Source organism: Notechis scutatus, chromosome 5, assembly GCF_049901735.1.
Source record: "Notechis scutatus isolate UNSWTSFEM ecotype Mainland chromosome 5, rNotScu1.2, whole genome shotgun sequence".
Classification (NCBI taxonomy): domain Eukaryota; kingdom Metazoa; phylum Chordata; class Lepidosauria; order Squamata; family Elapidae; genus Notechis; species Notechis scutatus.
In genome coordinates, this window is record NC_142013.1 from 62,976,557 (window position 1) to 62,999,082 (window position 22,526).

Sequence of the window (22,526 nt, forward strand, 5' to 3'; positions counted from 1 at the left end):
TCATTTCTTTCTTCATATTCTCTAAGTTCATCAGCAGATAAAGCCATTCTTTATTCTTCTTCTTAAAGCAACCAAAGTGTTTCAAAAGTTAGAGCAATTCCCCAAAATTCAGAGAGAGTCAATCAGTCCAAACAAAACACAAAGTTCTCACTTTCTCTTCCTGGTAAGGTATCAAAGGGAAGGGAAAAAACCTCCAATCTGTGTTTTAAAGCCTTATTGCAATTAATTTCTGGTCTCAAGATCTTCAAGGCATCTCCTCCAACAAAATCTTTATATATATATATATATATATGTATGTATGTATGTATGTATATTTTGTCCTCTTCCTTCCCACTTATAACAAGAAGCCAAATTTTTACCTTTTATAAGAAAAAGCAACAGGTTTCTCAATGGCCATTTGTTAATTCCGTAAGGAAGGAGAGTAAACTTTCCCTTTCAGCACTCAGTTTTGCCGCTTGAAATCCTCCTCTGGAGACAAAGTATTTTTCAGAAAACAATCGTTCTCAGGATTAAACGCCTCTTAAAGTCCTGGGTCAGCCACAAAAACTTTCTCTTAACCACTTTCTCCTCTCTTCCTCCTGCTCAGTCTTACCCAGCTGCCGGCTTCTTTGAGGCGGCCATTACAGACCGCCGCTCGACCGTCTTGGGAAAGGGGTTTTGCCGGCTGGGAAGGGGGTCTGCAACACCCCCAAACCCCTCACCAGCTCCTCCTTATCTTCGGCTGCTTCTTCGTAGCAACCTTAGCCTCCAGATCGATAGATCGGAGGCACCAAAAATGGCTAGCGCAGCAGGGATCGCGCAGGATCGCAAATCCCTGCTGCTAGCGAAGCTGACAAACCGGAAGTCCGCTTTTTTGCTTCTTGATATCCTCTTTCATCTCCATCATTGTAATTTTATCATTTAACATTTCTCTTGTAACATTTCTCTTGTAATGTCTGATCTTTTCTTCTGGTATGTCATTTTGGCTATATAACATTGTAAAATATTTTTGGGCAGTGGTTTTCTTTTCTTCTATCAGGTGGTGTGGGGTCCCGTTTTCATCCTGTAGTTTTTGTATTAAGTTTTTCTCTTTTTTTTTTAAACTTATGCGCCAACCATCTCCCTGGGTTATTAGCATGCTCGAAATAGTTTTGTTTCACTGTTCTGAGGTTTCATATGATTTCCTCTTGTAGAGTTAGATTTATTTTATGTTAGATTACTTCCTTCTCTCTTTTAATTTCCTCATTTTGGTTTTTTTTTTTTTTTTTGCATTTCAAGTTCCAATTCTTTAAGTTTTTCCAATAGTTCTGTTTGTTGTTTCATCTTATCTTTGTTTTTTCTCGCTCCATATGCTATCGTTAAACCTTGGATATAGGCTTTGGTTGTGTCCCATAAGTTTTGTAGTGTTGTTTGATCATTCATGTTGTCTTTCAGAAATAGTTTTAGTTCTTTTTCCAACATTTGTACATAGTTTTTACCTTTCACCATTCTCTGATTTAAGGTCCACCTTCCTCTCCTTTTCCCCCCTTTCCATTTCAATTTTATGATCTGCCCAGGAATTTGGCATTATTTCTATTTCCTCAATGTCTTTTCCTACTTCTGGGTCCATCCACATCATATCTATCCTAGACCAGGAATTATGTGGGTTCGAGAAAATGTATAGTCACACCTGCATATTTAATTCTTTCCACATGTCTTTTAAATTTAATTCTTGTGCCATTTTATGAAAGGTATTTGGCAATGTTTTCTCTTTTTCTTGTTTTTGTTGTTGTGGCTTGTATAGTCTTTTTCTATGTCTACCACCGTGTTAAAGTCCCCAATAATACATACATTGTCCTGTTTCCAATTTTCCGATGTAACCTACTATAAAATTCTTTCTGATTTGTGTTTGGTGCATAAATTACTATTAACAATATTTTTTTGTTGTTGTTATTTCTATCATTAGGATTCTTCCTTTTTCATCTGCAAATATCTGCTTTGGTCTCAACCAGTCCTCAGCTAGTATACTGCAATACCCCTTTTCTTTTTATGTAACAAGGCAAGATGTAATTTCCCTAATTTGGGTGATTCTAAGATGTTATCATATTGTTTTTTGATATGTACCTCTTGCAAACAAATGATGGCCATATTCTGCTTTTGGAGTTTTTAAATGTTTTTTTCCTTTTAACCAGAGAGTTCAATCCATTTATATTGATTGAAGGTAGATTAATTTCCAGTTCCGTATTGTTGCTTATATAGGGTTCTCATTCCTCTCTTTACTCTTGTCTCTCTTTGCGATCTTGTCCTTATCCTTTCTTCTTCCTGATGTTCCGTTTCCAATCTTTCACTTCCTGATCATGTTCCTTTTCTTCCAGTTGTTGCTCCTCTTGTCTTTTACTCTCTTTCTTCTCTACTATCTTGTTCTTCATCAGACGCTAGATAATGTTTATAGAATTGTTGTGCCTTGTCAAGTGTATCAATTCGGGGGGGAAATTTCTTGCCAGGAAATCAGCATGCCTTCTGGTAACAGCCACCTGAACAGTATCCTATTTTTAATTAATTGTGATGATAAAAAGTTGTAGTTCCTTCTTTGTTCTCTCATCCTTCTAGGAACCTGCTTTAATGTCACTATTTCTTTCCCCTTGTTCTTCATCTCTTGTTGTTGCATACACTTCACCTCTGTTTTTCTTGTAAACCTTACGTGTACCTCCCTCGGTAGTTTGTGTCTCCATGCATAGTTGGTAAATATTCTGTACGTTTCATCTATATTGTTTCTCATTTCTTGTTTGGTCTTCTGTAAGGCATTAGTCAACAACTCTGTCATGAGGTTAGGGTGATCTTCCTCCTTACTTTCTATAATATTTTGAAACCTCAAGAGAAATGCTGAACTTTCCATTTTGAGATGCTTCTTCAAGATCACTCTTTGCTACCATTAAATTTTGTTCTGTTGTTTCAAGCTTCTTTTCAATTTAGTCTGTCCTGACTACCACCATTTTTATTTTCTGTTCGTTCCTGGCCATCGCTTCCTGTTTAGTTCCTATCTTATTGTCTAATTTACGTATGTCTCATTTCACCTCACCCATCTCACTTTTTATTTCTTCGTGATTTTTTGATATCGATTCTTGTGTTTTCATCATCATTTCCTGTAGCATGTTGCAGACTCGATGCCGATCCTGATTTTTCACTACCTAATATACTCTGGACCTTTATCCAGATGGGGAAGTCAGCATTGATGTTGTCTTCTTTTCTGTCTTGGTGATCATTGTTGTGGTTGTCATTTTCAGAACTGTGAATAGCTGACTCCAAAATACTATATATCCCTAGCTTGTCTAGACTTATATTATATCCGTTGTCAAGTAATAACAAACAACATACGATATGCAGTATATTCTCTTATGAAGCACCTCTAGCTATGTAGCTATTGTGGTACCCTCTGTAGTATATTAAAATTATAATAACTATAATTAATTAGCTATACGTTATTCCTCCACTTCTAAATATTAATATCAATAACTATCTTAAACTAGTAACTAGTTAAACTAGTTACTTTTGTCCAAACAATACAATACAATAAATAAATAAAGATTTAATAATATAATAAACGACTAACTAGATATATTCTACTATATAATATAATCTATAGTTGATAGGTTATTATGATAGATTTAGTAATACAATAAATAAATAACTAGATATATTCTACCATATATTATGATCTACAGTTGATAAATTATTAATACTTAATATAATAAAGATGTTAATCCATTGTTAATTAATTATTATCTTTAATTAATAATATCAAATTTATCAATAGTACAATAATCCAGCAACTTAAAATATTAAATAATATCTATCAGTTACACCATATTAATACACAATCTTATCAGTTATGGAAAGTTTTAAATTCATAAAGGAAGAAAAAGAAAGAAAAAGAAAAAGTGGAGTATGAGATAATACAAATATATCTCCTGTAAGTTCTATATACTGTATATAATTTATCTTTTATACCATCAATTACAGTACCTTTTACCTTCTTTCTTTTTAAAAAAGTTTTTTATTTTTTAACTATTTAAATACATTTTTGTGAGAACGGTGTGGTTATAGGTATTTTACATTTTAAATCAATCATATCCATAATCACAAATACAACTTATTCTCTATCTTCCTTAATTATATAGTCAATATGTTTATATTTTAATCATTCATATCATTTCATTAACCATTCAAAATTTCATCTTAATTTATAGTTATCCATTATTAACACAAACAGCACAAAGAAACAGAATAAGCCTAGCACAAAAATGAGGTATAGGAATGCTTATTATAGTGCAGAAACGTGAAGGGGAAATTACGTTCAATAGTTTGCTTTGCTTTGCTTATGCTTAGCAAAGCACAGTATGTTTGTGAAATGGGGTGAAGAAATGATTTTAGAACTAGAAATAGCAAAGCCATGATGATGATGATGATGATGATGATGATGATGATGATGATGATGATGATGATGATTTATTAAATTCATGTGTTGAATGACACTCAAGAATTATGGGTAACCATTTGATGAACAATCTGTTCAGAAGAGCCATGGTGGTGCAATGTTTAGAATGCAGTATTGCAGGCTAATTCTGCTGATGGCCAACTGCCAGCAGTTTGGCAGTTTCAGTCACACTGGCTCAAGATTGTCTCAGCCTTTCATCCTTCTGAGATTGGTAAAATGAGGACCCAGATTAATAGGGGCAATATGCTGACTCTGTAAACTGATTAGAGAGGACTGTAAAGCACTGTGAAGCGGTATATAAGTCTAAGTACTATTGCTATTGCAATAGTATTCACCTATAATACCAAATACAGCAAAAGCAGCAAAGAAATATTATTTTATGCCCTGTCATATGCCATAACACATTCTCAACAAACTTTGCTTCTCTTTGAAATTTCTGAAAGGGTTTTCACAAATTTACTGAATTTTTGTACAGATATCCTAACAACATTCCTCACAATCTGAAATTACAGTTTTCCCCTGATTTTTCAGCTTCAAAAGATCCAGGCTTTTACACAAAGTGCAACACCTTAATTTCCAGTTCATTATTCTTAATTCATTGGGTCCCTCTGAACCAGGATGAAAGTGTGAATCCCACATTCCAAAAAAGAATGAAATATCTGAATTAGTTTATATTATTAAAAGGTATGAAGAACAAAACAGATATTTGCAAACCCCCAAGGCAAATATTAAGTTACAAGAATCTTCTAGAATAACATAAGCAGCCTTATTCTTACAGAAGTTGTGGAGCAAAAAAATTAGAATTCCTCATTATTGGCTAAACTACATCTAGTTCATGGTTGGCCAAAACAACTGAGATTGCTTAATTTTGTTCTAGATGTCAACTTGTAAAGCATTCCTGGCTTTGCTCTTGAGTTGCCATAAAAAGGAAGGGGGAGAGATCTAATGGAACAGTTCAGTTGCTATGACCAGAAGCACATTCCACGCATACCTTTCTCCAGATTGTGTCCCAGGTTACCAGAGCCAGCCAGAGGGTCATGTTTTCTACAGCCCGTGAAAGTGCTCTGTTGGAGAGTGTGGTTTATGACACACCCTGGGAGGAGGGGGAAAACAAGATTATAGGTGGGCAGTAAATTACATGGGGCAGAGCCGACTGCACTTGGGAAAAGTGCCAACATGTTGCTCCTAATAAATAATTGGATTTCTTTTTAAACTTGGCTCGAGGCTCATGAATTAATTAGGGCATCCGTCGGAACCCTGACACTAGATTCATATTGTCTAATATTGCCCCCATATTCCATCAAATATTCTTATATTCTCTTTGCTTCTATAGATCAGGGGTGTCAAACTGGATTTCTTCAAGGGCTGGATCAGCATTGTAGTTCTCATCTGTGGGCTGGCATTGGGGGGTGGCATGGCCCATTTTTGGGTCTTTTGGGGTCATCACCCCAGTTTTTGGCCCAGTTTTGGGCCTGTTTTGGGCCCGTTTTGGGCCTGTTTTTCAGCCATTTTGGGCCCATTTTTCAGCCTGTTTTCGGCTCATATTCAGCCCATTTTTCGGGCTGTTTTCAGCTGGCAGAGTGCTGCAGGAGGCCATGGAGGGTAAAAACGAGACATGGGGGGGCACACGCAGCCTGTTTTAGCCACCAGAGTCATCATGGGCCGATCTTTTATATTTCCATATGGGCTCCACAGGCCAGATTTAAGCACCCTGCAGGCCGGATCCAGCCCACGGGCCTTGAGTTTGACATCCCTGCTATGAAAAGGTATGAGGCTTTAGGGAAAAAACATTGATATAAAATGTCTTGCCTTTTGATGCTGGCTAACTCATCAAGATGATTATAAAATAAAATTGTTCTTGAGTAACATAATCTATTTTCAAGAATTTCCTTCTTATTCTGAATTACTATGAATGAACATAAAGGCACATACACAGACCTGTCCCCAAGGCCTTTTCTAATTAGTCTGATTAGTTTAGTGCCAAGTATATTATGAAAATCTAAAAGCTTGACTAGTTTAGGGCAGGACAACAGTCAAAATCTCTTTCTTAATAATTTTACCAAAACAAATGTTTACAATTAGCATTCTTCACTTATTATAAGAAGCAAAACTTAGCAATATAGGCAAGTGGAGTTTATACATAAAATAAATGCATACATAGAACATTAGGTCACAATTGTTGATAATGAATATAGTTTACCATGTATTGTTTGTGGAAAGTACCGTCTCATTTTACATATTGTATAATAAGGTGTCCATTCAGGTTGTGTGGTGTATTTACTGATTATATTAATATAACCAGCATATTTATTTCTGGATGCAGTAATACAATTGTTTCATTTAAAATTTTAAGTTGTTATTTTCATTTATTTTTCAAGTACATTTTGGGAACTAATTAGTCTAAAGCTCATGTAAGAATAGCAGCATTACAGTGTGTATGTAGGTTAATGATGTGCTTGTATGAACTAATTATTAATATTAGTGATAATATTCATTCGTGAAAATATACAGTATGATGATAATATATTATAATTATTTAACTCTGAAAAGATTCTTCCTTATTCTGCTAGAGGAAAGATGCCAAAGATAATTTTATAAGGATCAACTGAACTAACAAAACCATATGGAAATTTGTTGCTTGGAAAAGAATGCCAAGTTAACTTGTACCATTACTTCTGACAGGTTAATATGTTTTCTTTGTCATGTTACTTTTATAGATCTTGAAAGGAGAATTGGAAATCAAGAGACAATCATTGGATAAACTGAATTCTCTCAGCCAGGATGTCCTCTCAGCAGTAAAAAGTAAAGGATTATCACAAAAACTGGAAGGGTGGCTACAAAACATTAGTCACCGCTGGGATAGTTTGGCACAGAAGCTGGAGGGCAGTTCTAAGCAGGTTTGTCCAAACAGCCTGATAGTTAATGACAGTCAAATCATTGTTGAATCATTTCTTAGCCATGATGTTTGTTCTTACATAAAGAAATGCTTTATTTCAGGCCAGATCAGCATTGTAGTTCATCTTTGTGGGCCAGCGGCAGGACAGATGCCTCTTGCAGCACCTGTTGGCCAAAATGAGATGCGAGAGGTCTGTGTGCGGCCTCCCTGCACCTTCCATGGCTGTCTGCAGCACTCTGCCAGCCAAAAACAGGCGATGTGGCCCATTTTGGGGACTTTTTCCAGCCACTTTTGGCCTGTTTTTCAGCCCATATTTTGGGCTGTTTTTGGCCCTTTTTTGGCTGTTTTCAGCCCATTTTCTGTCTTTTGGGTCCAGTTTTTGGGCCATTTGAGCCTGGTTTTGGCCTGGTTTTGGGCCCAGTTTCAGCCAGCAGAGTGCTGCAGGAGGACATGGAGGGTGAAAATGAAGCGCAGGGCCCCCTGCACGTTTAGCCACCAGAGGCACTGCGGGCTGGTCCCTTGATATTTCCAGGCCGGATTTAAGTACCCCATGGGTCAGATCTGGCCCTCGGGCCTTGAGTTTGACACCCCAGCTTTATTTCCATCTTACACTCAACTATCCATATCAACTTTCAACTCCATATTCACAGAAAATATTTCCTGTTTTTAAGTGATATTCTTAGTTCTAAATCAAATCACATGAAGTTAACTTTAAACTCATACATTTGACAATTACTTAATAAAGAGTCAAAATTTGGCCTGCAAAATTTGGCCTACCCAAACCATAATTTTTGCTTATGAAAAACATTCAAAATTAAGTTGTTTCTGTCAGATTCCTCTTCTCCTTAGAGAGAAGATGCATAAACATGAAAACTTACTAAGCATCCATGTTCAAACATACTGGAAACTCCTGGTGCAGAATAGAAAATACTGAAACAGTGACAGAACTTAAAGCTATGGAAGGCAAGGAACTTAGAACAAACAGCTGGGCTTGGAATAAGGATATGTATGCCAACATTTATATACTACTAAAACTCCTGATGCCATTTGAAGGTTCTTTGTCTATTGATAAAATTCAGTTAGCACAAGTGGTGCATCATAGCATACCAAAATTTGGATTAAGGTACTTCAGATCTGCTAACTTAAAATAATTGGTACAAAATCCTGGACTCATTGTTCCCGTGGAATTGGAATTTCAAGGGTCTTCATACTGGTTTATTTACAAAGTTGTGATCATTGCAGTTTGCCAAGGTTAGTGATGATTATGTGATCATGATTTCTGATACTTCCTGCCAGCTTCCCACAAGCAAAGTCAGTGGGGAAGCTGGCAGGAAGTCAGAGGTCGCTCCTGTTCCAGTGCATTTTTGCCTGCCCATGGTCATTCTATTTCTAAGGAAGAAATATTTCTGGAAGCATGACCCAACAGGCCATGGATTATTAGGAAAGTCAAACCACATATCTCAGAATGTTCCCTGTAGACTTTAGTTGCCCTCTAAACATGGGTCTTGTATTATACCTTCTATTTTATTTAGTTTTGGTCTGGTTGAATGTTATATCTATAGCTATCAGAGGTATATTTACAGATAAAAGAATAAGTAGATGATAGGTGGAACCTGCTCTGAGAATTATGAAAATTGTAGAAAAACATCCTTCTATGTCCTGCCTCAGTGAGGGAGAATACCTGTCTTTTGTGGGTTTTGTTGTTTTTTACTAGAAGACAAAGAAATAATTATTCTAAGATGGAGGGAAGAATCTTGAAATGGCATTAGGAATTCATCTTTTTCCACCGAGTTCTCTAAATAATAACTTCAGTAATAAACACAAGAACAGAAAATAAAATGAAATGTTTGTGAAGACTTAATAGATTTTTAAAAAATCTTAGTTTTTTAAAAAAACATTTACCTTTTCTCTGGTGAAGTAGCTATCTTAAAAGCGGGGAGGGGTATCCAAACATGTAATTTGCCTTATACAATTAAACCTTTGTAATTTTTGTTTTTGCTTTACTTGGTACAAAATGTGCTACAAATACATTCTGTTTGAATTTGCTGCTCATTTTAATATTGACTTTTTCTTGTCTTACTTACCTAGCATGAGTCAGATAAAACAATTTAGTTGCGTACAATACAGTGTTGTTTTGTTCTGAAGGTCATGAACAAGAAAGAACAATTTCTCTTTATTTTCTATTACCACTTTAAACATCTTAATTAAAGCCTTTCAGCTAATGTGTGACCTCTGCTTCAACACTTCTCACAGATTTCACAAGCTGTTGCTGACATTCAAACATCATTAACACAGACCACAGTAATGGAAACTGTGACTATGGTGACCACCAGAGAGCAGATCCTGGTTAAACATGGTAAAGAGGAGCTCCCACAAGTCCCATCTCCCAAGAAGAGGCAATTTATTGTAGATTCTGAAATTAAGAAAAGGTAAGAACTGAATAAATGAAGACACTTTTTTCAAAAGTTTTTTTGAAACCATCAATACTTAATACCTTATGTTTATTTTTTTTTTATTATCAGGTAGGTTTGTTTTGTTCTGTTTTCTACATACAGAAACTTTATCTGAGAGGTTTTGAAGCAAATACAAATTTTGTACCAGATTGTTATTTACTGAAGTTATACTATACTATTTATACTTTTACTTTTTTATTATTTGGATAACTGCTGCAGGCATCAAAAAATGCACAGTCAATAACTTGCCACAGAATTCCATTTTAACAAAACAAAAACAAAAATGAACACAGAGATAAAGAGTACATTTTCAAAAAGGACAAGATACATTATTTATATACTATATATTTATTCCTTTTTTCAGAGTTATAGTTGCATTTCATTTTGTTCCAACAATCCTGTGGTGAGGATTGAGTTGAGAGAGACCCCCATATTTCTCAGTGAGCACTTTGAAAGTGTCTGAATCAGGGGTGGGATTCAAATTTTTAAACAATTGGTTCTGTGGGCATGGCTTAGTTGGCTTGGTGGTCATGTGACTGGCTGGGCGGGGCCAAATTGACATCACTCACATCAAGTGGTGCTTCTCCTCGCCTGTCCTCATGACTGTGGGGATGTTGCAACGGTCATAAGTGTGAAAAACAGTTATAAATCACTTTTTTCAGTGCCATTGTAACTTTGAATAGTCACTAAATATAAGTCAAGGATTACCTGTACAAAAATACAAAAAGTTTCTTTGCTTGCAAATTGCTGCCCTAAATACCAATCATTAGATTAAAATTACCTGCAAGCCAGAGTTACAAATTAGGCAGGGTGCCAGAGCAACTTGAGGAATTAAAATAGTTAAAATGCAATAACTATCAGCAGCCAACTCTTGCTCATAAAGTAAAACCCTTTAGCAAAGAGCTCATTTAAGCTCTCCAGAAAGAGCACATTCAGGAAAAGCAATTCTTAGATCCATGTATACCACTTAAAGACACCAACTGGTCTCACCTCACAAGATATCATAAGGAAATCATCCAGATTTAAGGAAAGGTCACATGCCACCCAGAAAGGCAGTAAAAAAATCAGTGCCAAGCTTGCATCCTGCCTTTTGGAAGTACACCCCAAAAGGACAGTGCCAGATACCATTAAAGCAGTGAAAGAAGACCCCCTCCCCAGATAAAAAAAGAAACCATGAGGCAGAAAAAAATTCAAACACAATACAAATAATTAAATCTCAACAGTAGCTGTTGCTTGTTAAACCAGTTACCGGAACAAATAGACACAGGTACTAGCCAGATTTCTCAACCCAGTTTCTTTTCAGGAACAGAGATTTAAAATGTAAAACACATGGAACCACATATATGTATTTAAATAATTAAAAAATAAAAAACTTTTTGACAAAAAAACCTAAATCTGTATATCTCCTAGCAAATCCATCCTAAGCTTTCTCTGTAATGATGCACCATTTTTCCCCTGAATAAATTAACTGGGCTAATATTTATATTTATTCACTGGGTGGTTGTTAAATATAAGTCTGCATCCTGTACTGTCTTTCTCATTTTATCTTTCTCTTTCTTTTAATAGACAATACTCTGCAGGAACTGACTTTTTGAAAAAATAAAAAAATATTTTTATCAAATATTCTCAAACATTGTAGTACTGCAGATATAAATTTAATAATAAATTTAAAAAATGAATTACCCTAACAGCTCAGAATGAGTTTCAGAAATACAATTAAAATAGCTTGATAATATTTTGTGCAGCAGGTCCTATGATAGCTGCTTTATTAATTTTCTAAGAATGAAGGATTCACTGTGTGGAAATAGGTCGTCCTAAAATCTTGATGCTAAGTTGCTTAAGACTATATATTTCTGTGTACACCTGGAATTGGCTTTGAAATCTATCTTATTATAACGTATAGATCTTGGCAATACTACTCATTCTCCATACCTCTTTACATTTTGGACCAGCCTGCCCTTGCTAGTTTTAAGTTTCTGAAAATTATATATTACAATAATATATTAACTGTATAATATTAATAATTTTATATTCCAAAACAGGTTTATCACCTATCACTCAAAACAAAAGCAAGAATAAAAAAAAACCCACTTCTCCATTTGCTGATAATTTCTGGCTATTCATCATTAATGGGGGATCCTGATAGCAATCTGGTCCTTAAGAAAGTACATCCCCAATTTAGGCTTTAATCCTAAATTGTGTCCGTAAAATTAGGAACAACTCTGAGGAGCAGAAGTTTCTTAGGTACCTCTTTTGACAGGAATGAGAGAAATAGGAACAGAAAGAAAAACAATTCTACAAATGCCCAGGAAGATACATTGGCAACACTACCAAAAGACACAGAGATTACCTCTTTCTCATCTCCTCTATAGATCAAGCACCAGGGTGATAAAAATTGTATTTATACTAAATCCACATCTAAACCAAAACTCATTATCTGCATGTCCTGTAGCTCAAAGCTACCACTTTCTTTACCAGCTTAGCTAAACATGAAATAGAAACACCTAATTAAAAAAAAAAACCTTGGCCAAAAGATAAGCAAGAGCATTACCACCACCTCTTAAGTAGACAAAATACTCCACCTGAAAAAAGGAATGTTAATTTACAGAGTCACAATTAGACAAACTATCCACAAATCCATATAAGCTAGGCTGAGATAAAGCCTACAAGGACTGACGTATTAAAATCTATTGACTGTTATTGTTAGGCAGATATACTTCCAAATAAAGTTGTTTTGTTTTAATAAACAAATGCCATGACCATTCTTGACATCTTTACAAGGCCATACTTCATATATTATTAATTTTACAATAACAAATATATTATTCATGCCCACCATACTATTTTATTTAAGTAACATTATAATAAGGCACAGATGAAGAAATAAGCTACAAAAATTAAAAATAAGAAATAAGAAAAAGTAAAAAGTTAACTTGTATCTAAATGTTCATATTATTCATACATATATTTCTGTCTCTGTAAATATATTTGCTTTTATCATATCCCTGTTCTGTTTCATACATTACCTTTGGTTCCTTATGTCAGCTCAAATAATATTTTAAATATGCATGGAATACAGGATATTATTTAGAGTTGAATTTACTTTATATGCAGAATTTATATCCTGGTTTTTAGTCAAAGGATTGTTGGACTACCGTTACTTTGTATAAAACAAGAACAACAAAACACACTTTTTTTCTTCTTACTTTAGATTTGATGTTGATACAACAGAACTTCACAGTTGGATGACTCGTTCAGAAGCTATACTACAGAGTCCTGAGTTTGCAATATATAGAAAAGAAGGAAACCTATCTGATCTCAGAGAAAAAGTTAATGTAAGGGGGAAAATCTATTTACTTAATTTATATAACATTTGTAGAACTAGCATGTTATCAGCTTCAAGTTTTACAGTGCATTTCCATTTGATAAATGGCTGTAGGTTAATTTCAGATTTGAAATATATTGATAAAGTATGCTTAAATGTTCTTATGCTTTAGTTTGCTGTCATCCTGTCCTAAAATATAAATAATACAACTAGGTGTATTCAGTTACTGCTATAAAATATAAAGCCTGGCTTCCCAAAAGTTAATAATGTCATATGTTTATATGCCTTCCTTTGAGAAAGATTGTAACTTGTCAGTGTGACATTTGAATAAAAGAATGTTTACAAGCAGAAGATCTTTATAAAATATAAAATGCTGAGATATGATCAATGAGTCATATTAATGCATATTTTTTAAATGCTCAGCTTTCTGAATTCCTTTTAACTGTCTCATTTTAAAACCTTTCCCCACCTTTGGCATACACTTTTTTCTCTGCAAAATTGTTGGAATTTTGTTTTGAAAACTATGCTAAGTTAGTAATGGAGAAATTAACTTTAGCTTATTTCAGAAACAATCCTACATATTTATGACATTTCTTGGAAGATACTCAGAAAACCTTTTCCTATTTTTCTGGGATTTCACCTCTAACTTGGAACTTGGAGAATATTATCTGGCAATGCTATGTAATTGTCTTTGACACTGTAGTTATCTTTTGTTTTGAACAGCCCTAAATAGGTTCAAGTGGCATTAATCTACAATATCAGTGTTCCACATTTTTTGCTTATCTACCTACAACTATTTTCTAACTCATATTCTTTGAGAGTAGTCAGTAAAAATATACTGCAGATTAGAAGTTTACATCAATATTTTTAGTCATATGGATTGCTAAACAGTGTGTATTCTACCGGTTCGGCCCAGTTCTATAGAACCGGTTGTTACGGTTCCCGGTAATTCGGAAAACCAGTAAAATGGGCCCCTGGCTGGCCCCACCCTCTCTGCCCACTTCTCTGCTCCCTGCCCAGTCAGTCCTTATCGCCCATGTGCAACATAGTGCACATGCGTGACAAGCTGACTACATTCTAACCCATCTGCCCACCCCTCCTTATCTCGGCCATTCGCTATCGCTGCCTGCAGTCTGCCTTCACCCACCCGCCAGCGCTGTCTGCCTTCCACCATTATCTCCCTAGGTGAGTGAGGCTCTGCAAGCCCCAGTCGCCGCTTCTGCCGCTGCTGCCACTTCCAAATGCGCAGACCAAAAGAGCACTGAGGAAGATGGGCTCCTAATAACCAGCCTGTTTGTACAGGTGAGAGCTCTACTTTTCTGGGCTTGACACCTCCTCCCCTTCGGCCTCCACACAGGAAGGGCCCTTCTCTGCTTGGAAGCGGCGAAGAGAAACCTAGAGCTTAGTCTTGGGGAGACTTTGGCATGGGGGTGTTGCCTGGTTATTAGGAAGCCCGTCTTCCTTGGCGCTTCTAGCCTGACCCTCCTTCCCTCCCCAAACTCTAGGCAGCTACACCTGGCAAAGGAGGGAGAGGTTTCCTCTGACTTGGGGGAGATATGAGATGACAGGAAACCAGATTGGCGGGGGGCTTTGCTTTTTTTCTGCTTGAGGGGGAGCCGGTTCCTCCCGTCCAGATCTTCCCAGCCTCCAGGCACCATGTGGCTTCTTTTGAATCCCAAATCCCATTTTTTAAATCATCTTTCCCCCCAAAGGATGAGAGAGGCCCCTCCCTTTCCCTTCACTCTGTCCCACAGTTAAGATTAAGCATTTATGATTTTATTATAATTAAATAAGCATTTATATATATATAATTATATATAATTTTATGTTGTGACTCCGGGATTTGAATCTGGTCCGTCAGCAGATGTGAGCTCGAGTGAAGAAGATCTGGCACTGAGATTCGAACCTGCATTATTAAGTGATTTTGAAGGTAGCCAGGATGAGGAGGTGGACTTAGCTATGAGAGATGAACCTAATTTATTGAAGGTGTCGGAGTCCTCTCCCCCCTCCCCCGAATCTCCCTCTCTGATTACGCAGCAGCCGGTAACAGATAATCAGGAAAACGTGCGAGAGGTTTCAAGTGAGGAGGAGGACTTTGAGGGATCCTGGCTTGACGTGAGAAATAGACGGAGATTGAGACGTCAATCTCAATTGGGAAAGAAGCGTCAAGCCAGTGATTAATTAATGAGACTAACACGCCCTCTTAGGGAATAAAAGGAAACGGATTGGCTTGAGAAATTTGCCACGTTTGCAAACAGCGCCATTGGAAGTTTATAAAACTACGACCAGGACTGAGGAGCCGATGGAGTTGGGTGCACTCCGCCCTCGGTTGACAGCGCAAGAACGCGCGAAGGTTTCAGGGAGGCTTGTGCCTTTATTGTGGGGGACCGGGACATTTTGCCAATTCCTGCAAACGAAGAGGGACACGAAGACCAGTTCCTGAATCTACTCCTGGCCCACCGGGAAGCGGGTGTAGGCCCGACCTCGGGAAACCCTAGGTCGGGCACATCTCACACCACCACCCCAAGTTGCTGAGGTGAACCCTGGCCCTCCTCGGCATTTACTGTTGGACACTCAAGTTTTCTTAACAGTCCCGGAAGGAGGGGATTCCTGCAGTTACGTTGGTTGACTCAGGGGCTACTACTAGTTTTATGGACCGGGCCTTCGCAACGCACTTTGAGGTCATTGGTTGCTGTGGATCCACCCATCAAGGTGGAAACCGTGGATGGGCGTGAGCTTCGGTCTGGGCCCATTCGTTTCGCCACCCAGCCATTGCGTATGGTTATCGGGGATCACGAGGAGGCGATAAGTTTCTATATCACCTCGGACCTCCATCTCCCTTTGGTTCTTGGCATATCTTGGCTAAGGTTGCACGATCCTTATTGTGGCTTGGGCACAGAACATCATTTCGTTCCCAAGTCTCCAGTGTGTAGATCATCTGAGACATATCTGCGCTGGCCAGGACATTGCCGCTCCTGCTGTTTCCATACCACCGAGCTATTGGACTTCTCCGACGTTTTCAGTGAGAAGGAGGCAGATCAGTTACCACCGCATTGAGCCTATGACTGTCCCGTGGACCTTCTACCTGATGCCCCACTGCCTAAGGGTTGTTTATATTCCATATCTGAGCCCGAATTGGCTGCTCTTCGAAATTTTCTGGATAAGAACTTAGCTCGGGGATTTATCAGACCATCGTCATCTCCCCTTTCAGCTCCCGTTCTTTTGTAAAAAAAAGACGGAGAGCTACGTTTGTGCTGTGACTACCGCCGGTTGAACGCCATCACGGTGAAAAATAGTTATCCTTTGTCGCTCATTCCGGAGTTGATGGAGCGGTTGCGGAGGCTACTATTTTCACCAACCTCGATCTTCGAGGGCCTACAACCTGGTGCGGATGCGCAAGGGGGACGAGTGGAAGACAGCGTTTGGCACCCGATACGGACATTTTGAATACACCGTAATGCCGTTTGGATTGACCAACGCTCCTGCGGTTTTTCCAGCATTTAATGAATGACATTTTAAGGGACATGCTTGATCAGTTCGTGGTGGTGTACCTGGGTGACATTTTGATCTACTCTCGGTCCAGGGATAGCCACCTTCGTCAAGTCCGTCAGGTACTTCAACGTCTTCGGGAGCATAAACTCTATGCGAAACTGGAGAAGTGTCTCTTTTCCAGACTTCTATAGAGTTTTTGGGGCATATCATCTCTCCCGAGGGCATTGCCATGGACCCAAGGAAAGTAGAGGCCTTGTGTAGTTGGGAACCCCTCGTCGACTAAAGGACGTGCAACGTCTCCTGGGGTTCGCAAATTACTATAGGACCTTCATTCCGGACTTTGCCAAGCTGATGGATCCCATCACTCAGCTCCTTCGCAAGAAGGTCCCGTTCCAGTGGGGGCCCCGCAGCAACAGGCTTTTGAGACTCTAAAGAAAGCCTTTGTGGCTGAACCGATATTGAGGCATCCTGATCCGAATCGTCCATTTGTGGTCGAGACAGATGCCTCTAATGTAGCTATTGGGGCGGTGTTGTTGCAAGCTTCAAGGGATGGCGCACTTCTTTTCCAATGCGCATATTATTCAAGGAAGCTCACAACTTCTGAGCGCAATTATACTATCTGGGAAAAAGAGTTGCTTGCTATCAAGGCTGCATTTGAGATCTGGCGACATCACCTAGAGGGGGCTCGGCACAAGGTGGAGGTTCGGACGGATCACCGTAACTTGGAACATTTGTCTACTGCCAAGAAGTTGAACCAACGCCAGATCCAGTGGTCGTTGTTTTTCGCGAGGTTCAACTTTTCCGTCACCTATGTTCCCAGTGGACAGAATCGGAGAGCAGACGCATTGTCTAGAAAACCCGAATATATTGGTCCCGAGGATCCTCTTCCTCCACGAGCGGTGTTGCCACCGGAATCTTTGGCCATGATTCAGGATCCGGTGGATTTGAGGGCTCGAATATGGGAGGCGCAGCGATTGGACGCATGGTCGCAACAAAGAAGGGGGAAGTTGGACCTGATTCCCCATGGACTTTGGAGGAGTTTATTGTATGTACCCACCAGGATGCTTAGAGCCCTCATCATGACGCAATGTCATGACAACCCCGCTGCTGGTCATTTTGGTTTTACAAAACTCTGCACTGGGTCACCCGGACTTTTGGTGGCCTCGAGTTCGACATGATATTTTTTTCTACGTCGCTTCTTGTGTACAATGTTGACAAGCAAAAGCAGCATCAGGTGCGCCTCATGGACTCCTTCAACCACTGCCGACTCCGGGCAGACCATGGGGAGCAATCTCCATGGACTTTCTAACGCACTTGCCCTCCTCGTCGGGTTACCACGACGGTGCTCGTGGTGGTCGATATGCTTACTAAGATGGCTCATTTTATCCCTTGTCGGAAACTACCATCAGTCTGCACTACGGCCCAGTTATTTTTACAGCATGTCTTCCACCTACATGGTCTGCCGGACAGAGTGGTTTCGGATCGCAGTGTCCAGTTTACTGCTCAGTTCTGGAAACGTTTAATGACGGCATTACAAGTACAGGTGTGTTTGGCGTCAGTGCACCATCTGGAAACTGATGGTGGGACTGAGAAAAAGTTATTGGCATCCTCACTCAGTATTTGAGATGTTTTGTCAACCATCGACAGAACGATTGGGCGAAATACCTCCTTTGGCAGAATTTGCCTTTAATAACTCTCAGCATACCTCCACTCGAGTAAAGCCGTTTTATGCGAATGTGGGCTATCATCCACGATTCTTTCCGTTGTCAGTGATGGATTCCCTGGTTCCAGAAACACAAGAATTTCTCGAGGAATTGCAGTCGGTTCACCGATTAGTGGCGCAACAATTAGAACGGGCGAAGGAAGACTACAAACGGTTTGCAGATCGTTCTTGTCGGGCTACGCCTCCGCTAGCTGTGGGTGACAAGGTGTGGTTATCCACAAGGCACCTTTGGGTCGATCGCCCAATTAAGAAGCTGGACCACTGTTTCATCGGTCCATTCCCTATTGAGGCGGTCATCAATCCTGTGGCGAGAACTTACCCTACTGCGCTCCATGCGCATTCATCCTGTCTTCCATCGTTCCCTTCTGATTCCTGACTCCCCAGAGTGTACTCTTCGTGCTCCCGCTGGTGCGGTTTCTCCATCATCACCCAGTGAGGAGGCTGATGTTGATGACACGGTGGTCAGCATTACTGATTCTCGCTGGCTAAAGGGACACTTCCAGTACCTCGTCGGGAGGAGAGCGGATGGCTCGGAGGTTTTTCGTTGACGGATGCTTCCACAGTTCATGCCCCAGACATTATCCAGAGGTTCCATGAACGCTTTCCATCGAAGCGCATCTGGCTCATCAGACTCGGGGAAGGGCCCTGCGGTGAGGGATAGTGTTGTGACTCCGGGATTTGAATCTGGTCCGTCAGCAGATGTGAGCTCGAGTGAAGAAGATCTGGCACTGAGATTCGAACCTGCATTATTATTATTATTTTTTATAAAAGTTTTATTGATTTTAACAACAAATAAAAACACATAAAACATAAAACATAACATAAGAACATCATCATTCTTCATAAATTTACAGACAGTGTATCGGTTGGTTTATCACTCCTTTTGTGCATCTATTTCATAGTCATCATAATAATTATGTTACATAATAACTCATATTATCAATCAACAATTATATATCCTAATATCCTTATTAAACAATCATTTGACTATAATTTAACTAATTCATGCTTAAGCGAGATAACTATAATTTAGTTAATTTATAACAAATCGTAAAATCATACCAAATCTATCTTAATATAATATTCTAAAAATATTATCAAAACCAAAATATATATATATTCTATTATTATATTGTTTTATCTAACCATTGATAAAAAAGATCCCAAACTTCATAGAATTGTTTATCTTCTTGTTCTCTAATTTCAAATGTCAATCTACTCATTTCAGCACATTCCAATATTTTCTTAATAATTTCTTCCTCTAATGGTATTTTCTCACTCTTCCAATTTCTAGCAAATACAATCTAGCCGCTGTTAACACATTTACAATCAAATACTTTAAGTTTTTATTAAATGTATCAGGTAAGATTCCCAATAGAAAAATCTCTGGTTTCAAATCTATATGTTTTTTTGTCATTTCTTCCAACCATATGCGAATTCTAGTCCAGTATTTCCTGGCCTCCTCACAAGTCCACCACATATGGTAATATGAGCCAGGGATCTGATGACATTTCCAACACTTTTCGGATTTATTCTTGAACATTCTTGCTATTCTTGTCGGGGAAATGCCACCTGTAAAACATCTTATACAAATTTTCTTTATATGCTACTGACATTGTCATTTTATAATTTTGAGACCACAATTTTTGCCATTTTTCTAAATCAATCCCATATCCAAAGTTCTTCCCCCAAACAATCATTGTTTCTTTGACTTGTTCTTCCTCTAATTTAATTTCCAACAAATAACTATATAGTTTTTTAATCACTTTTTCATCAGCACCTGTCAAAATCCCATCTAAATCAGTCAATTTATCATAAAATCCTTCTGTTTTAGAATCTTTAAGATACCTTGAGTGTATTTGCGCATATGAAAACCAATTCATCTTTATATCTTGTTCTTCTAGCTTTTGCATCGTTTTAAGTTCACCCTTTTCATCCAGTATTTCCCCATATCTAACTGTTTGTTCCTTCTTATAAATTATGGGATAGGAAAAAGCTTCAATAGTTGATAACCAAACTGGAATTTTCAAATAACATTGTTTCTTAATTTTCTCCCAATTCAACCATAACGATTCCCGTATATAGTGCCTTCTGAAATAACCCTGCGATTTAGTTCCCTTATACCATAAAAAGCATGCCAACCCAATAATAAATCATGTCCTTCCAATGCCAGTAATCTAGACTTTCTTAACGTTATCCATTCTTTAACCCACATTAAATTTGCAGCTTGATAATACAACTCCCAATTAGGAAGGCCAAATCCTCCTCTAATTCTAGCATCCTGTAAAAGTTTTAGTTTTATTCTCGCTTTCTTACCTTGCCATATATACTTCAACACCATTTTATTTAATTCATCAAAATAGTCTTTACCAAGCCTAATTGGTATTGTTTGAAACAAATATAAAATTCTGGGTAAAATATTCATTTTAATTGTTGAGATTCTACCTATCAAAGATAATTGTAGATTTTCCCATTTTTTCAAGTCAGATGCTATCTGCTGTTTAAGTTTAATATAATTATTCTCTTTCAGTGTAGTACATCTTGACGTCAAAATTATCCCCAAGTATTTAACTTTATTCGTAACTTGAATTTTCAATAAGTCTGCCAACTCTTCTCTTTGCCTTAATAACATATTTTTGTCAGAATCTTTGTTTTGTCTTTATTTATTTTCAAGCCAGCCATCTCACCATACGTCTCTATCTTTTCCAGTAGTTTTAAAGCTGTCTCTAGAGGGTCTTCCAGAATAAAGACCAAATTGTCCGCAAAGGCTTGCAATTTAAATTCCTCCTTTTTAACTTTCATTCCTTTTATATTTGTATCCTCTCTAATATTTCTATTTAATACTTCCAAAGTCAATACAAATAACAAAGGGGATAGTGGACATCCTTGTCTTGTGCCTTTTTAATATTGATAGAGTCTGTAAATTCTCCATCTATCATCACTTTTGCTGTTTGCTTATAATATATAGCTTCTATTGCTTGAATAAATTTTCTAGCAAAACCCATCTGTTCCAATAATAATAACATAAATCTCCAATTCACGTTATCAAATGCCTTTTGAGCATCTAAAAATATCAAAGCCATTTGCTTTTCAGGGTGTGCCTCATAATATTCCAAAGTGTCCAAAATTACTCTCATGTTGTCTTTAATTTGTCTCTTTGGTAGAAATCCATTCTGATCAGAATGAATAAAATTATTTAAGTATTTTTTAAGCCTTTCTGCCAAAATTGAAGCAAATATTTTATAATCTGCATTCAATAAAGAAATAGGTCTATAATTCTTAATTTGTGATGGGTCAGTCCCTTCTTTTGGAATAAGCGTAATATAAGCTTCTGACCATGTTTTAGGTATTTTCTTATTTATCATAACTTCATTCATAATTTCTAACATTGAAATGCTCAATGATTCTTGTAATGTTTTATAAAATTCTGCCGGGAAACCATCTGGTCCTGGTGCTTTCCCGTTATTCTGTCTATTAAGTGCTTCAGTTAATTCCATCATTGTTATAGGATTTTCCAACATTTTCCCAGTTTCATCAGATATCTTGGGTAGGTTGGCATTTTGTAAATACTGTTTAATTTTCCCCTCATCAAAATCCTCCTGCTTATATAATTGCGCATAAAAATCTCGAATAATTCTCTTTTTCTCCTTATTACCATGACAGACTAGACCCTGTTCATCCATTAACTGTGGTATTCTCCTTGATTCTTTCTCTTTTCTCAGTTTGTATGCTAACCATCTACCTGGCCTGTTTGCATCCTCAAAATAGTTCTGTTTAGCACTTCTAATTTTTTGCGCCAATTCTTCTTTCTCTGTTTGATCCATTTTATGTTTAATTATATCCATTTTAAATTTAATATCTTTTTTCTGTGGCATTCTCTGTAATTCTTTTTCCAATTTTTTATAATCATCTTCTAAAGTTTTAATCATTTGCCTCTTTCTAATATTTTTTTCTTTGTGTATTCCATTATCAATCCTCTTGCATATGCCTTCATTGTGTCCCAAACATTCTGTATTGAAGTATCTTCTTTTCTGTTTTCATTAAAAAAGAAGGCCAGTTCTTTTTCCATCCACTGTGTAAAATCTTTTTCCTTTAAAATAGTATTATTTAATGTCCATCTAGATCTTCTTTTTGTCCTTTCCATTTAATTGTCATTGGGTTATGATCTGCCCATGTACTTGTTT

The 22,526-nt window shown here is 37.6% G+C and overlaps 1 protein-coding gene across 7 annotated transcripts in view; it reads left to right on the forward strand.

Moving 5' to 3' along the window:
• The window catches only part of DMD (dystrophin), a 1,185,061-nt gene that overhangs the window by 258,370 nt on the left and 904,165 nt on the right, over positions 1 to 22,526 (forward strand). For all 7 annotated transcript variants that reach the window (XM_087966867.1, XM_087966866.1, XM_087966869.1 and 4 more), the window contains exons 15-17: positions 7,171 to 7,350; positions 9,603 to 9,778; positions 13,014 to 13,137. In XM_087966867.1, the coding sequence (XP_087822993.1) occupies positions 7,171 to 7,350; positions 9,603 to 9,778; positions 13,014 to 13,137 (480 nt within the window). The remainder of the gene's footprint in view (positions 1 to 7,170; positions 7,351 to 9,602; positions 9,779 to 13,013; positions 13,138 to 22,526) is intronic.